Here is a 16,861-nt window from a genome sequence, read left to right as displayed (position 1 = left end):
TGCCCAAATGAAGATCATTCCACTAAAACTATGCTATACGCCACTAGGGATTTTCATCTAGGTACGTAAACAGATGAGCATCTCACACAACTAAGGCCCAGTTCATTTAAGATTATGACAACCGATTGTAAGTGCCAAACCGATTATTGGACTCAAAATTATGCTTAAACAAACACGCACTAAACTAGATGTTACCTGTTTAGGCACCTAGACAAAGCTCGTTTAGAGATCTAAAAGCAGCTTAGTGGCATGTCATGAGAGACTTCTTGGGAAGCTGTCAATAATCGATTATCTAGAGAATTAGGTAAAAGAAATACCCATCAAAGATTTAACAGTTTGTCCATTCCCATCAAGATTCAATTTCTAGATGACTCAGATTACAGATGATCCCTCTAGCAGAGTGGAAATTTAAAAATCCTTCTAATCACTTCATTCCCTATTTCCACGCGATGCAGTTTCCTGAACTCCTAAAGAGGATATTTTGGCTGATCTTCCCCAAGAGTTCACGTCTAAGGAAGGTAAGGTTGGGTACCTTGATTGAGCTCTTCTTCGTAGAAATTGAACTTGTGAATTTGCCAATTAGGAGTAGTGTTTTAACCATTCAGCCAAACAAGTTCCCCTATCTTATAATACCTCCTAACTTATTTTATGAGTACGACTAAAAAACTGATCACAATTGCAATCAACACATGACAACTAGTGCCCATTCCACACTTGGCACTCATGTTTAGTGATTGTGACTTTTAATTCGATGGGTCAACCACCAAGCAATGTAGTAATTCATGTAGAATGCAGAACGGATATCGCAATGACTAGATTTAGCACTATAAATCATAAATTGCAAAGTTCTTCGCTAGAAAAAACCCTAAAAGTATGGATTCGACTAAAAATTCACCAGTAAAGACAGGTATCATGTGGCATTTAGTCGCAAAAGGGAACCAAAACCCCAGAAAACTACTCACCTGCTACTCTCCCTGTCCATTCCTTGCCTGCTGAGGTGGCACCACAGGTTCACAACTACTCCACCAGTAGGCTACTACTACTACCCTACTACTCTACCAGTTGACTACTTACTCGCAGCTATACTAAACCACTTCGGTGCATCCAAACAGACCCTGGGATTCCTCGTATATTTTCTATTAAAATAACTAAATACCATATAGTTTGGATGATATTTTCTTCAGAAACCCAACCTTCCAGTCATTTGATGACTCGAATAAGATCCTTCGTGATTCAGGGAACACAGGTCGTGTTTTGAGTTAAGACTCTTTTTTTCAACTAAGCTTACTAACGCAGTTTGCAAATCTTAAAGTACAGGTTTCCCCCCAGCAACATTGCAGGTTTACATGCCCATAAATCAGCAAAAAGTACACATCATCACATCAAAATGCTGCAAAAATACACAAGGTTCTGTTGGGAGATTCCCTGAGCTCTTATACTACTGGAAAATCTTCCATCTATGCTCTAAATAGGTATATAATCATAAATGACCATTCTTCATTGGCAGCGAATAAGAAACCAAAGCAAACACCTACAGAAGTAAATTGCAGAAACCATCACAAGCGATCCATAGCACTGGATGAGACCCAAAAAGAAACTATGTTCGCTATCACCGTGCATACCTATCTTCTGCCTGTTTTTTCAACTTGAAAAGCATTATGTTTTTCTTCTTTACAGAGAAATCTAGCACTCTCTTTTCTGATAAAGGGTGTTCCTAATCAAATTAAGGACCTAACCTGCTAAGCCTTAATACATAGATAACAGAACCTAATGACAATGATCCGATATAAGGTAAATTTTCCATATGCTATGTAGGCAGTGAACTGCTAAAAAATGAGAGACTTCCCACAGATAACTCAAGTTCATGATAAATCTAATCATTGGTTCTTTAGAATGAAGAGTCAATCCGTAGGCGCCTTCCATCCCTACTTACCCTAATAAAAAAAATAGCATTAAGAAAAAAAAAATTCCCATTTGCCACAAGAGAGGTACCACAAGGCAAGATCATAAATCACACTCACTGCTTGCTCACGGAACATAATAGAATAAAAGGAATGACTATTGAACACACACTAAGAAATAGACATATACGAGAGTGTCTCAAAAGCAAGCTCAATGCATCCACCTACAAGAGAAAACCACAATCCCCACTCTATAGCCCATCCAACTTACAACCTTGTTTTCTTCCTTCCTCACTCTCCAACATAAAAGCAAACAGGTGGTAGAATGAGAACAAGTACAAGAACAAAAAAAAGCAATCACATCCAGATATCAGTGTGCTAAGATATTATAATAGGGGCAAAATCAAAATCAATATGGGGCATAGTAATACCCACCTCCATTGACGGGCGGCATTCCATAAGGCATTGGTGGAGCCGGGTAGTAGCCACCATTGCTCAGCTTTGATAGACTCACTTGCCCCTGCATTCCATTTCTCTGATACTGCTCCCACAACAGCTGTTCCTGAGTAAGCAACACCTGCTTCTTCTCCAAATCCGCCATCTGAACATAAGACGGTGGTGGCACAACTAGAGACGCCACAAAAGGGTCTTGCCCGACGGTCTGAACAGTACCATCTGGGGCAGGTAAAGCCAGCACAGGGGTCTTGCTCTTTCCTGCCCCAGGTAGAGCCACGCTACTAGAACTTCCTCCTGAATTCATCTGAACACTCACATGCTGCCTCACAGCACCCTGATCATACATTCCATTCAATAGCAAAGGATCGAATCCCCCAGGTAATGTAGCCTTCTGCTTCGAAAGATTGCTTGCTGATTCCACCAGAGCAAGCTCCCAATCCGCCTTCCCACTCTCTGCAGCTGGTGTTTGCCATGCTGAAGTCACTTCTGGTTCATTACCTGTTGAAGTATAAATGATTAAGTAACACCATCTCTAACAGCTTAAACTTCAAGACTAATTGGTTGTTCAAAACCCAACAACTCCTTGATATTAAACATCCATGTGTACAGCCAGGCTAAAAAAGAGGGGCCACATGTGAGGGGGAGTGTTGAAGTATAAATGATTATATAACACCATCTCTAATAGCTTAAGGCCATGTTTGTTTAAAGATTATGACAGCCGATTGTGTGTGGCAAACCGATTATTGGACTTAAAATTGCGTTTAAATTTGAGTCCAATAGTCAGTTTAGCACTCACAATCAGTTGTCATAATCTTAAACGAACAGCACCTAAGCTTTTGGAGTAATTGGTTGTTTCACATGGTATCTAAGCCATTGCCAGTCTAGGTTCATAACCCAACAACTCCTTCATATTAAAAATCCACAAAAAGAGGGGCCACACGTGAGGGGGAGTGTTGGAGTATAAATGATTAAATGGTTTTGCAAGTGCATTGGAAAAGAAAGTTTACAAACATTTCACACATTGTTTGAGACTTTTACTCATGTTTTGATATTTATTTATCAAAACACGTGTAAAATTTCTTTCCCAATGCACCTTAACGAGTGCTTAGCAAAACCCATGATTAAATAACACCATCTCTAACAGCTTAAGCTTTTGGAGCAATTGGTTGGTCCACGTTACCTGCTGCGGAGGGGAAGGCTTCCCAAGACCCATTGCCAGAATTAGATGTCGCCCCTGGCGCAGAAAACAGAGCAAGAGCAAATCTATTGCCCTGATCATCAGCTGATATAGCATCATCTTTCAGATTGAGCAGATCCCCAGTCTCTTGCTTGGGTGGGGCCGGAATCTCTTTTGGTGGTGGTGGAGGTGGTGGCTGGTAATTCTCTGGCGCCGGAAGCGCCTTTATACTGTTCATATCCTGAACTGGTTCCTCCTCTTCCACCACCACAGTCACAGTCTCCTCTCGTCTCTCCGGGCTCTTCGGCCTCCTCGACCTATCTCTCATAAACTCCTCCAGAGTCTCCAAAAGCTTGTCTGTGATCCTCTGCACTTCTGGATACTCAGACGACCTTGCAACCCCTGTATCCTTACACCAAGCATAGAAGGCAGTTAACTCATCAATCTGTTTTGCCGCACTGGAATAAGCTTCAAAGGCCTTAACGCAATCTGGATAATCCATATCAAAGAAACGATCAAGCAAAACAGCTAAAATTTCGCAAATATCAGCATAAAGCTGGAAGCTCTCTTTAACAACTGGATAGAGCGCAATCAGCACCATTCTACTGTTCTTCGCAGTGCCAGTAGGCCTGCAAACCAAAAATCGATCAAAAAGCTGTTGCATCTGATTCATCTTCCCCAAAACCCTCTCCGGCTTCATATCTCTGATCGGTGTCACCGGCCTCTTCTCTCTATCCTCCCTCTCATTCGATCTCCGGTCACTGCTTCCGCCATAAGAATCGAAATCCCGGTAATCAGATTGCGGCGGGCGGTATTGGTCTCGGTCTCGATCTCGATCTCTCCGGCGATCAGAATCTCCGGCTCCGGTAGGGCCGCTCTTCTGATCATAGATCATACATTCGAGACGCTGGTCTAGATACATAGCATAAGTTCTAACAAAAGCAGAATGATCCCATGAATTCGAATGAGCCTCATCACGAAAATCAGACATGTTTAGAAGACGAGTTCCTCGGCGAGTGGCATAAAGGATCTCGTTCTGGAAGCTTGGATCTCCGTCCATTAACAAGCGATGGACGAGCATTAAGGCTTTTAGGGCTACGATCCAGTCGCGAGTTTTGCCGAGGCGTTTTGAGACAGTAGCTATACAAGCATTGACATAGCCACGTGAATAGGAGGTGAGATTTAGAATCTCTCGGATGTGCCTTTCCTCGGCCGGATCATCATCGTGACTTGTTGCTTTCACGATCGCAACATCTAGATCTGGAGCGATATTGCTCGAAACCTTCGCTAATCCTATGCTCGTCTGATCTTTCACAGCTCCTAATGCCTTTCTAATCGTGCTCGGTGCCATTCCTTCTCTCAATCTCTAGTACTTCTACTACTGCTGCTGCTGCTAATTTTCTCCTCTCAGATTCAAATTCTACTAAAATTAATTACTACTGGCTGATATTGAAGAAATGTAGAGGGAAAGAACAACAGAGAAAAGGAGAAAAATAAACAGATTACCGTCTATGGATGATCGCGAATATCGATCTGGTTCGATCTTTCAAAGCAGAGACTTTCTCTCTCTACAGCTCTGTGTAGATCCGATTTCTCTCTCTATAGCTCTCTGTAGATCCGATTTCTCTCTATAGCTCTGTGTACAACCAAATCACGATCTCGTTCGATCTATCGAAGCAGAGACTTTCTCTCTCTACAGCTCTGTTTAGATCCGATTTCTCTCTCTCTCTCTAGCTCTCTGTAGATCTGATTTCTCTCTATAGCTCTGTGTACAACCAAATCTCGATCTGGTTCGATCTATCGAAGCAGAGACTCTCTCTCTCTATAGCTCTGTGTAGATCCGATTTCTCTCTCTCTCTCAAGCTCTGTATACAACCAAATCTCGATCTGATTCGATCAATCGAACCAAACACACTCTCTCTCTCCCTCTCTCTCTCTCTCTCTCTCTCTCTCTCTCTCTCTCTCTCTCTCTCTCTCTCTCTCTCTCTCTCTCTCTCTCTCTCTCTCTCTAGCACTGCGTAGAACAAAATCTCGATCTCGTTCGATCTATCGAAGCAGAGACTCTCTCTCTCTCAGAAGGATAGAGCAGCAGAGAAACAGAGAAAAACAAAAAGACTACCTTCAATGAAGGATCGCGAATCTCGATCTGGTTTGATCTTTCGAAGCAGAGACTCTCTTTCTCTCTGTGTAGCTCTGTGTAGATCCTTTGACTCTAAGAAGGAGAAAAGAGCTGGAGATTGAACTACGACGAAAATAGACTTTGATCTTTATCTTCCTCTCCTTCTCCTTCTGCCTTTTTTTTGTTTCGGTAACAAGTTGCTTTCGCTTCCACCTTCCTTTTTAATTTTTTTTTTCTCTTTTGCTTTGGATCGATTCGAGAGAAAGCGGAGACGGCAAAGATAATTGTGCTAGATTTAAACCCCTACTTGGAGTCCACCGCTTGCTCAATCTGAACCGTCCATCCTACAGATGCGTTTGAGACTAAATCTTTAATGGAGAAGTCTTCGGGGTGAATTGAATTTGACGAAGCCCAAAAAAAAAGAGCAGAACCTCCAAATCATCGGACGGCCACTGGTTTTCCTGCAAAACTGAACAATAAAGTCTAGAACTTCAAGTTAGAGAACCCCCTGTAGGATAATTCGCTCCCTTTAACGTTAAAGTATGTGGCAGACTTTAGCGCTTTTAACGTTTGAGGGGTGCGAATTATCCAACAGGGGGTGCGAATTTACCATCTCCCCAATCTTAATTGTTATGAGGGTGGGCCTAGTCAACCATCTCCAAATAAAGACCTTCTAGTAGCTTCATTCTCCAGGATGTGTTGAAATAAAGTTTAGGAGACTTAGGCTCTCTTCACTTGTTTTCCTGGGAAAGGAAAATAAAAAGTTTTCCGGGAATCTGACGTGGCATTAGGAAAAGAAATCTAGGAAAAGGTTTCCCGCGCCTGTTCACGTGTGCAGGAACTGTGCAGGAAAAGGTTTCCCGAGAAACTTCTTGCCCACCTTTTTTCACTAGTCTTCCCGAGAAAGCAAATCCGACCAAAATAGTGGGATTTGGTTTCCCACACTTGTGAGACAAGAGACATTTTCACATCATTTTTGGCAATTTTCATGTCATTATTTGATATTTTCCACCTAGGCTTGTTACTTTCTCAGGAAAGCAAGTGAACACCACAATTCTATCTTGTCAATGTCTTGTCAAGGAAAAACGAGGTTGTTTTCCAGGGATTCGCATTCCCGGGAACACAAGTGAACAAAGCCTTAAATAATTTCATTTGCTGGTCTCTTGCTGTAGATAAACCCTACCCCAAAAAATCTTTGATGCTCCTAAGCCTTCAATTTGTGATTCTTTTTTTTTTAACTTTCTAAGCCCTTCATCTGAGAGTTTGGATCATCCTAGGAAGAAAATTTTTGAGCCACGGTCTATCTAGAGTGGTGCCCATCAAATGAATGGTTTAGATCGTCCACATAAGTGAGCCCTTAATAGGTTTTTCTCTGCACGTTAATATTACAAAGCAGGCCCATCTTTGGTTGATCAGGACCGCCCATTTGATAGATTTTATGTGAGAATTTATATGATGGGTGGCCGTGAAAACACGTGAAGTCTCAAAAAGTAGGTACGGCCCACTTTTTTTGATGATCCAAACCGTTCATCTGTTTGGGCACAACGTAAATAGGTTGTGCCCCAAAAATCATTTCCATTGGATGATCCTAACCCTCCGATCTGAACTGATCTGAATATGGAGATTTCCAAAAACCATTTATGGAATCTTCTACCGATCGGAGGGTTACGATCATCCTATGGAAATGATTTTTGGGGCACAACCTATCTACGTTGTGCCCAAACAGATGAACGGTTTGGATCATTAAAAAAAAGTGGGCCGTACCTGTTTTCCAAGACTTCACATGTTTTCACGGCCACCCATCATATAAATTCTCATTTTATGTTGACCTCTAAAGATCCAAGAAAGTGTCACCAAGCAGAGAATGATCATCTCTGTCTACGAATTAAGTATAGGTGAACTACTTTACCAATCTAATCATAGTTACTACTTTATTTATCTCCTTGCCATTTTTTCCATTCATTTAAATTATTTATCTTTAAAAAAGGCTACATGAGAATGACTAGTTAGGCAAAATTATCATTGCAAAAAAAAAAAAAAGATGTGGCAAGAAAATTTAAGATTTAATACAGTAGGGGCTAAAAAACATAGTAAAAAATGGGTCACTGTTGGTTTAAAAAAGGTGGTAAAAAATGGTGAAGCAAATAAAAACGCATAAGTTATGGACATCCCATGCATAAGTCATGGACTACAAAAATCAATGGTTTAGCTATTCTTGGTGAAACCCTAGATGTGGCTCAGTGAATCAACGGCCTATGACTCTCATGCCATTTGGTCATACTCGTAACTACCGGTAGGTCTAATCTTGTACAAGTAACATAACCGGGGCAAGAAAGGTGTCTAATAGAAATGGGCCTAACAACTATTATAGTAACATTTTTCTTTTTACTTACACCCAATTATAGTGTATCAATTTAGCTACTAGGAATGAGCCTAACAACTATTATTTTAACATTTTCATTTTTTACATACACCCAATTATAGCACTTCATTTTAGCAAAGCCCTAACAAAATGGATGGTTAATGGTAAAAAAAATTCACTTAGGCTCTTTCCTAGCAGCTAATTTTCTGGCCCCACATGTGCCACATGATCATAATCATATTTGTTTATCCAACCGATGACCACAAGTCTCACCCATTTATGTTTAAATTACCTTGATTTGATGACCTGAACTCCACGATCTATAATGCCTCATTTTCGGGTCAGACAAGAAAAGGCTAAAATATTGATTTTGTAATAATTTGTCTTAGGGATGAGATGTTTATTGGGCATGGTATTGTAGATACCACATTTTGTCCTATCTAGCTGACGATAGTAAGTTGTAGTGACGACACGACAGCGATGAAAAATGTTATAGTTTTCTAAAATTACCATATTAGTACTCAATTCTTGATGATCTAGGGGATGTTTTCCCAAACTACTCGCTATATTTGGCCCAAATACCTTACTTTAAAAGAGAAAAGTGTTTATGCGAATGTGCGCAGTGAGCTCCCTTCGCACAAGTGGCTTAAAAAACTACCAATTGGTTCATATGGCAGGTCTACCTCTGCGGGGTCCACAAAAAGCGACCAATCGCTGGCTTTTTAAGCCACTTGTGCGCAGGCCTGCGCACCTGCGCAGAAACACTTTTCTCATTTTAAAAAGTCAATTTTCATAGAAATTATTTCCAAATTGAGCCCTTTAATATTATAAAGAGGGAAATTTTATTTAATGTTGGATTAGACCAAATAACCTAGATTTCAAAATTAGAAATTCATTCATGCTCCAAGAAAATCAACTCGTTCTCTAGCCTCTAGCTAAGTTTAGACCCTCATCCAACCCACCTGAAGCTTATGCTTTGTGATCTATGTGATCCGACCGCTGAAGGTGCACCCGGTGAATATCGTCCATCCGGGGTGCATATCGTCCATCCATTACTAGAAGTTTCTACCAATCTAACCAAGTTTGAATGCTCCATCCGGGGTGCATATCGTCCATCCATTACTAGAAGTTTCTACCAATCTAACCAAGTTTGAATGCTCATATCAATGGAATCGTAGAGTTGGCCTTGGTAAATCAGGAACCAACCAGAGAAAATGCTAGAATAACTCTCATAAATGTGTTGGACCCTGATGCAGACGCATCCAATGCAAAAGCCAACTCTCAAAAGAGACAGTTAGGAAACCCAAGTATTTATTACCTATTTATTTTCCTCTTTTTCTTTAAAAGCTAGCAACAGATTGGGATCAAGGGAGTTAGGATATTTTAAGAGTTACTTTTGTTAGGAGATAAAAAAAAAGCAACTTGAAATTTATTAGTTTCTATTATTTAGTAATTGTTAGTGGGATAGTTGGATATTTTAGGACTCTTTCGTATGTTATTAAAGGACCTATGAGAGAGACGATAGGGACACAATTTTATACAAATTACAAAAGTGGATGAGCCTTATCTTCTTTTCTCCTTTGTGTTCAGTTTTGTAAAAGCCATAGATCAAAGGTCGAGAAATTCTATTTGAGAAACACCGATATTTAAAATTAGGAATTAGGTTAGGTCTCTCAACATACGACATCTCTATCTAGTTGTGAACTCTCAAATAGAGATTTACCTTAATTGCCTTCAAAACCCTAGTCAATGTGGGCCACCCTGTGGAGATGTTTCTAATAAATTGTACCTATGAATGTTCTCAAGAGGTAAGGGGGAGTATCTGCAGACTAGGGGAAAGGACTGGTCCTATGGACTCAGTATTCACCTGTGCTAGTGGTATGAAACCATGGAGAATCACTTCTAAAGTTAGCCATCATAACAAGTTCGGAAAAACAAGTAGTTGTTCCTAAAGTAAAAGCATGTCTTCACAGTATGAATTGGGAAACGATATATTCTCCCCCTTTTCTTCCCCGGGTCACCCCCTTGTAGTGTGAAAAGATTAGTCATAAACAAGGTTTTAAATTTCGTCCGAAATCCGAAATGGATTTCGGTGAGGACCAAAACCGAAACCGAAATTGCCAAAATTTACCTAATTTCGATCGAAATTTCAGAAATTTCAACGAAATTTTTGATAAAATATTAATATTTTTATTCCTCTATAGAATTTCAGCCGAAAGTACTGAAATTTCGGCTCAAAAAAAGGATATTTCGAGCGCCTTTACCAAATTTTGGCCGAAATTTTGGGATTTCGGCTAAAGTTTCAGTTTCAGTGAGGACCAAAATTACCCCCGAAACCGAAATTTAAAACCTTGGTCATAGATACACTAGAGGGGTGGCCCGGGGAAGAAAAGACGGCCAATATATCACTTCCCTCGTGAAAATGATATGAAAATTTGGCTCTTATCATGTCAATATAAAGTTACATGCAATAGTTACAGAATAGGGCACTTCCATACGAAGCAACTTAGCGCAATGGGGCACCTTAGGCATACTTCATATGCATTATGAAGCAACGTAGTATAGTGGGGCGTAAGGGCGGCCCAGTGCACGATACTCCTGCCATTGCAGGGTCTGGGGAGGGCTGGATGTATGCAACCTTACCCCTGCTTTGCACAGAGGCTGTTTCCGTGACTCGAGCCCGTGACCACTAGGTCACAATGGAGCAACCTCACAATGGGGCATCTTAGACATATTTCATATGCATTGCCCTACCATCACTTAGAATCTACAGCCATAGACTCCCCCACCAAAGACCCTATGCATCATGCACGAAGTTAAAAGAATGCAATATGTATGTTCTAAAGAACAAGTGCTTGAAATAAGGTACTTCAGTTACTAATAATTTGATTTTGCACAGATCTAACAAGGAGCAAGATGTGCTAAGAATGTCATAACTCTGTTTTGAGGTTCTTTTCCCATTACTTAAATGGCCAAAATAATCCCATCAGTTTGGGAGAAAACAGTTCAGTTTCAAGAACTAACTTTCTGTTTTCCTGCCAAACGCCTCCTTATGAGGAACATTCTTGACCTGGATTTTCCGGTTTCATCCTCACTTTCTTCGCTCCACTTAACGTTAAACCCAGTAAACCATCTCCAATAAAGACCTACTAGTAGCGTCATTCTCCAAGATTTGTTGAAATAAAGTTTAGGAGACCTAAATAATTCATTTGCTGATCTCCTGCTGTAGATAAACACTACGCTTATAGACCTAAATAAGTGAGCCCCTTATAGGTTTTTCTCCGCTCGTATTTCACATGTAATAAAGCGTGCCCATCTTTGGTTGATCAGGACCGTCCATTTGATAGATCTTATGTTGATCTTTAATGATCATCTCTGTCTACGAATTAAGTATAAGTGAACTACTTTACCAATCTAATCATATTTAGTACTTTATTTATCTCCTTGCCGTTTTTTCCATGCATTTAAAAATGGCTACATGAGAATGACTCGTTTGGAAAAAATGGCATGGCAAAAAAAAACAGATGGGACCAGAAAATTTTAGATTTAATACACTAGTGGCTAAAAAACATAGTAAAAAATGGACACTGTTGGTTAAAAAAAACCTGGTAAAAAATGGTGAAGCAAATAAAAATGCATGAGATATGGACATCCCATGCATAAGTTATGGAGTACAAAAATCAATGGTTTAGCTATTTTTGGTGGAACCCTAGATGTGGCTCGGTGAATCAATGGCCTATGATTCTCATGTTATTTGGTCATACTTGTAGCCACCGGTAGGTCTAATCTTGTACAAGTAACATAAGCGGGGCAAGAAAGGTGTCTAATAGAAATGGACCTAACAACTATTATAGTAACATTTTTCTTTTTACTTACACCCAATTATTGTATATCATTTTAGCTAATAGGAATGAGCCTAACAACTATTATATTAACATTTTTATCTTTTACTTTCACCCAATTACATTTCATTTTAGCAAAGCCCTACCAAAATGGATGGTTAATGGTAAAAAAATGCACTTAGGCTCTTTCCTAGCAGCTAATTTTCGGGCCCCACATGTGCCACATGATCATAATCATATTTGTTTATCCAACTGATGACCACAAGTCTGACCCATTTATGTTTAAATTACCTTGGTTCGATTACCCGAACTCCACGATCTATAATGCCTCACTTTCGGGTCAGACAAGAAAAGGCTAAAATATTGATTTTGTAATAATTTGTCTTGGGGATGGGATGTTTATTGGGCATGGTATTGTAGATACCACATTTTCGTCCTATCTAGCTGACGATAGTAAGTTGTAGTCTTCTCTTCGGTAAAATTACCATATTAGTACTCAACTCTTGATGATCTAGGGGATGTTTTCCCAAACTACTCGCTGTATTTGGCCCAAATACCGCCCCTTTTCATCTCTTGGGACACCCAGCAGCAGTGTATCAATGACTGCAGATGGGCTGATGTACTTCATGAAGAATTTTAGAGAATTTCTATTATTCTTGAATTTCTTGGATGCTTTACAATAATCTCAAGGTATGCTTATATAGAGCACTTACATGATAAACATAGAATGGAATTAAGATAATTATAGAAGGAAATAATCCTATTCAAATCTACCTAATCAAATCTACTTTCCTAATCTCTCTTGCTTGCCTCTTTTAATCCACTTGGCTAATTTATCTAGTTGCTTCATTTAGCCAACTTACCCAATCTACCTCTAAGATGATCCAACGGTGAGATCTTAACCCAATCCAACCGTTGGATCTCACACACATATTCTAACATGCCCCCTCAAACGTATATGGATTGAAAATCGATATACGTTTGACAATAATAATAATAATAAATCCCATTACAATAGAATTCCCCAAATTACAAATGTAATCAAAATCAACTGATTTGATGCACTTCCAGAAGTCGATGACGAAGATCCTCTGATAAAGATTGATGTTGATGCCCATGATTATTGATGATGGTTGCCAAAGAAGATGCCGCTTGACATTTTGTCACGAAGAGGGCTTAAAAGCCATTAGATCATAGCCTCGATGGGGCTAGAGGATACGCAAGCCTTGGTGGGCGAGTAGAAATGAGCCACTACGGACCGATGCCGGAATGGGCAAGAAAGGGCCACAGTGGGCAAGACAACATGGGTCGGTTTTAGAATACCGATCCTCATGGGAATTCGAAACTACTCTCGGGCACGCACCTCAAACCGACGCACCTCAACCGAGTAGAGCACTATTTCAGGCACGCACCTTAAGAAAAGGTACCTCAACTGAAATTTTAAAAAAATAAAGATTTGAGAATTTGGAGAAAAAGAAAATAAGATGAGTGGCAACGAAAGGTTTGCGGCTAGGACAGGGTGAAATACGACAACACGGATATTTCACTTTTAATGACAAAAGAGAGGTTTTGCATGACAAATGATTAGACATGCTTTTGCAAGGGAGTGAAAAGCAAGCAAATGGAAATGAAATGGGTTGCTGATATTAAATTTGGGGTGGAATTTAAATGGAAAATACGGAGGGTCTTTTGTGTAAAATAAGAGTGTGCCATTACCAGCTCTTTACTTCTTTCTTTCCTCTGAGGCCATGCTTGAACTCTTGTCTCTTTTGCTCTACTTTACCTTTTCCTTCACGGATATCAAGTAGCATCACAGAACAATCTCAATACCCGCACCATCTCCAATATATATTACATGAATGCTGTTGTTTATATCAAGAAAAACATCCCTGAAACAAAACAGAGTCACGCATTGCCATGTAAACGGTGTGTATGTCACAATCCAAGCAGCAGTGGATGCAGCGAGAGAGATGATGATGCCATTGATCCAAGCATGGACATAGGAGCCGTTGCAATCGATCGATGGTAATCAGCGTATTCAGCATTGATGAGTTGCTACCGGTAGTCAAACGCAGCACCAAACCGGCATCAAATTGGCACCAAATCGGCAATCTGGAGGTTTTGCAACTATGGCATCGCCAAAGAAACATCAATGTCTTTCTTACCTGCTAAAAGAAGCTCTGCAACTGGTGGCTTCCAATGTATTTCTGGCAAGGATGTAGGTTCGAGATAGAGGGAGGAGTCAGGATTGATACGGCAAAGGCAATGCTAGAGGGCTATTGCGTCATCTATGGAGTGCAAGGAATGGGCACAAGAAGGAGCTGATTTGCGGCTAGGATGGGGATGGGATACAAGGATGGTAGAAAGATGGTGGCCAGGCGGACGGGTAGATCTGCCGTCCTCCGGAGGACGGATTCGCTAGCGTTGTGGTCAGCGCAGGATCGTTGGCTCTGATACCATGAAGAATTTTAGAGAATTTCTATTATTCTTGAATTTCTTGGATGCTTTACAATAATCTCAAGGTATGCTTATATAGAGCACTTACATGATAAACATAGAATGGAATTAAGATAATTATAGAAGGAAATAATCCTATTCAAATCTACCTAATCAAGTCTACTTTCCTAATCTCTCTTGCTTGCCTCTTCTAATCCACTTGGCTAATTTATCTAGTTGCTTCATTTAGCCAACTTACCCAATCTACCTCTAAGATGATCCAACGGTGAGATCTTAACCCAATCCAACCGTTGGATCTCACACACATATTCTAACACTTCACATAAGAAGGATTAAATGGATTTGATTGCCAAGTACACTGCAGTTGGGTGTCCCATGCGATGAAAAGGGACGCATTTATCATTTCCCTTTTAAAAAGTTAATTTTCAGTAAAAAGTTATTTCGAAATTGAGCCCTCTAATATTATAAAAAGGGAAAGTCTATTCAAAATTAGAAAAACTATGGAGGAGGGCATTCCCACATATATGTTGGGGGTGTGGCTGGAGAGGAACCGGAGAGTCTTTCAGGAGAAAAGCTCCAATCGCATTCGCGTTTAGTATGGGCTGGGCCTATTAGATTAGTAAGGGCGCTTAGGAGCCAATGTTCCTAGTGTTGCTGCCGAAAGTTGGTCTGTCTCTATTCATGTCCCTCCTCGGCCATTTCTTGAAAATGGATTTGAAGGTGGAAGGAATGGAAGTATGAAGCTATTGATGTTGAAGAATCAGCGGATGAGTAGTGGTTAGGGGTGAAATACCACTCGAACCCAGAGTTAGCTGTGCTCTTGGTACTGCAGGTCAAATAAGAAACTCGACCACTGTTACGAAAGATGGGTAACTTGTTCTCTAGCCTCTAGCTAAATTCTAGACCCTCACCCAACCCACTTGATGCTGATGCATTGTGATCTATGTGATCCGCCGGCTGAATATGCTCCTGGGGAATATCATCCATACATTACTAGAAGGTTCTTCCAATCTAACCAAGTTTGGATGCTCATATCAATGGAATCATAGGCTTGGCCTTGGTAAATCAGGAACAAACCAGAGAAAACGCTAGAATAAGCCTCATAAATGTGTTGGTCCCTGATGCAGACGCATCCAATGCAAAAGCCAACTCTCAAAGAAACGTTAGGAAACCCAAGTATTTAGTACCTATTTATTTTCTTCTTTTCTTTAAAAGCTAGCAACAGCTTGGGATCAAGGGAGTTAGGATATTTTAAGAGGTACTTTTGTTAGGAGATTAAAAAAAAAGCAACTTGAAATTTATTAGTTCCTATTATTTAGTAATTGTTAGTGGGATAATTAGGATATTTTAGAAGGATTCTTCTGTATGTTAGTAAAGGACCTATGAGAGAGACGACAGGGGACTTTTTTAATTTACACAACTCTATACAAAAGTGACTGTGAGCCTTATCTTCTTTTCTCTTTTGTGTTACGGTTTTGTAAAAGCCGTAGATCAAAGGTAGAGAAATTCTATTTGAGAAACATCCATATTTAAAAGGGATAATTACATTTACACCCCTTCTAGTTTCTGACACATCCACTTCAACCCATATAGTTTAAAAATTGACAAAGACATCCCCTCTAGTTTCGTTTTGTTTAAGGTTTGCCCCCTCAGCTGAAGGTTCGTCCATAGATTGAAGGATTAGGATGATCCGATGGAGCTGATTTTTTGGGCACACCCTATCTATGTCAGGACCCATCAAATGAACGCTTTGGATCATCCAAATAATGTGAGCCCATACCCGAATCCAAACACTACCAAACACTTTGGATTCGGGTATGGGCCCACATTATTTGGATGATCCCAAAGCGTTCATTTGATGAGTCCTGACATAGATAGGGTGTGCCCAAAAAATCAGCTCCATCGGATCATCCTAACCCTTCAATCTATGGACGAACCTTCAGCTGAGGGGGCAAACCTTAAACAAAACGAAACTAAAGGGGATGTCTTTGTCACTTTTTAAACTATAGGGGTTGAAGTGGATGTGTCAGAAACTAGAGGGGGTGTAAATGTAATTATCCCTATTTAAAATTAGGAATTAGGTTAGGTCACCCAACATCTCTCTCTAGTTGTAAACTCTTAAATAGAGATTTACCTTGCCTTCAAAACCCTAGTCAATGTGGGCCAACCTATGGAGATGTTTCTAATAGATTGTACCTATGAATGTTCTAAAGAGGTAAGGGGGAGTATCTACAGACTAGGGAGAGTTACTGGTCCTATGGACTCAATATTGACTGATTAACTGTGCCAATGCTATGTGCAATGGTATGAAACAATGGAGGATCACTTCTAAAGTTAGCCATCCTAACAAGTTTAGGAAAACAAGTAGTTCCTAAAGTACTAGTCTATGTTCGCAACATGAATTGAGAAATGATATATTCTGCCACTTTTCTTCCCCGGGTCACTCCCTTGTAGTGTAAAAAGATAAGTCACAAATACACTAGAGGCGTGGCCTGGGGAAGAAAAGACAGCCGATATATCACTTCTCTCGTGAAAATGATGGAAATT

General features: G+C 40.2%; 1 protein-coding gene across 1 annotated transcript; it reads right to left on the bottom strand.

Moving 5' to 3' along the window:
- Positions 1 to 2,038: 2,038 nt before the first annotated feature.
- On the bottom strand, positions 2,039 to 5,980 carry LOC143854129 (putative clathrin assembly protein At2g25430). The gene is made up of 2 exons (XM_077363932.1): positions 3,538 to 5,980; positions 2,039 to 2,855 (listed from the first exon to the last, which is right to left on the bottom strand). Exons 1-2 carry the CDS (start codon positions 4,883 to 4,885, stop codon positions 2,311 to 2,313), a joined length of 1,893 nt encoding a protein of 630 aa, XP_077220047.1. The 5' UTR covers positions 4,886 to 5,980; the 3' UTR covers positions 2,039 to 2,310.
- Positions 5,981 to 16,861: the final 10,881 nt, after the last annotated feature.

The sequence above is a fragment of the Tasmannia lanceolata genome, unplaced genomic scaffold, assembly GCF_043159265.1.
Source record: "Tasmannia lanceolata isolate RefF3 unplaced genomic scaffold, GAP_Taslan_0.1 ptg000003l, whole genome shotgun sequence".
Taxonomy (NCBI): domain Eukaryota; kingdom Viridiplantae; phylum Streptophyta; class Magnoliopsida; order Canellales; family Winteraceae; genus Tasmannia; species Tasmannia lanceolata.
This window is presented reverse-complemented; position numbering and strand designations above follow the sequence as displayed.

Excerpts from the sequence above, each read along its gene's own strand:
- LOC143854129 (XM_077363932.1), bottom strand. The coding sequence starts at position 4,885 with ATGGCACCGAGCACGATTAGAAAGGCATTAGGAGCTGTGAAAGATCAG. Across the intron at positions 2,856-3,537 it reads AGCCTTCCCCTCCGCAGCAG|GTAATGAACCAGAAGTGACT; the intron begins GTAACGTGGACC and ends ATACTTCAACAG.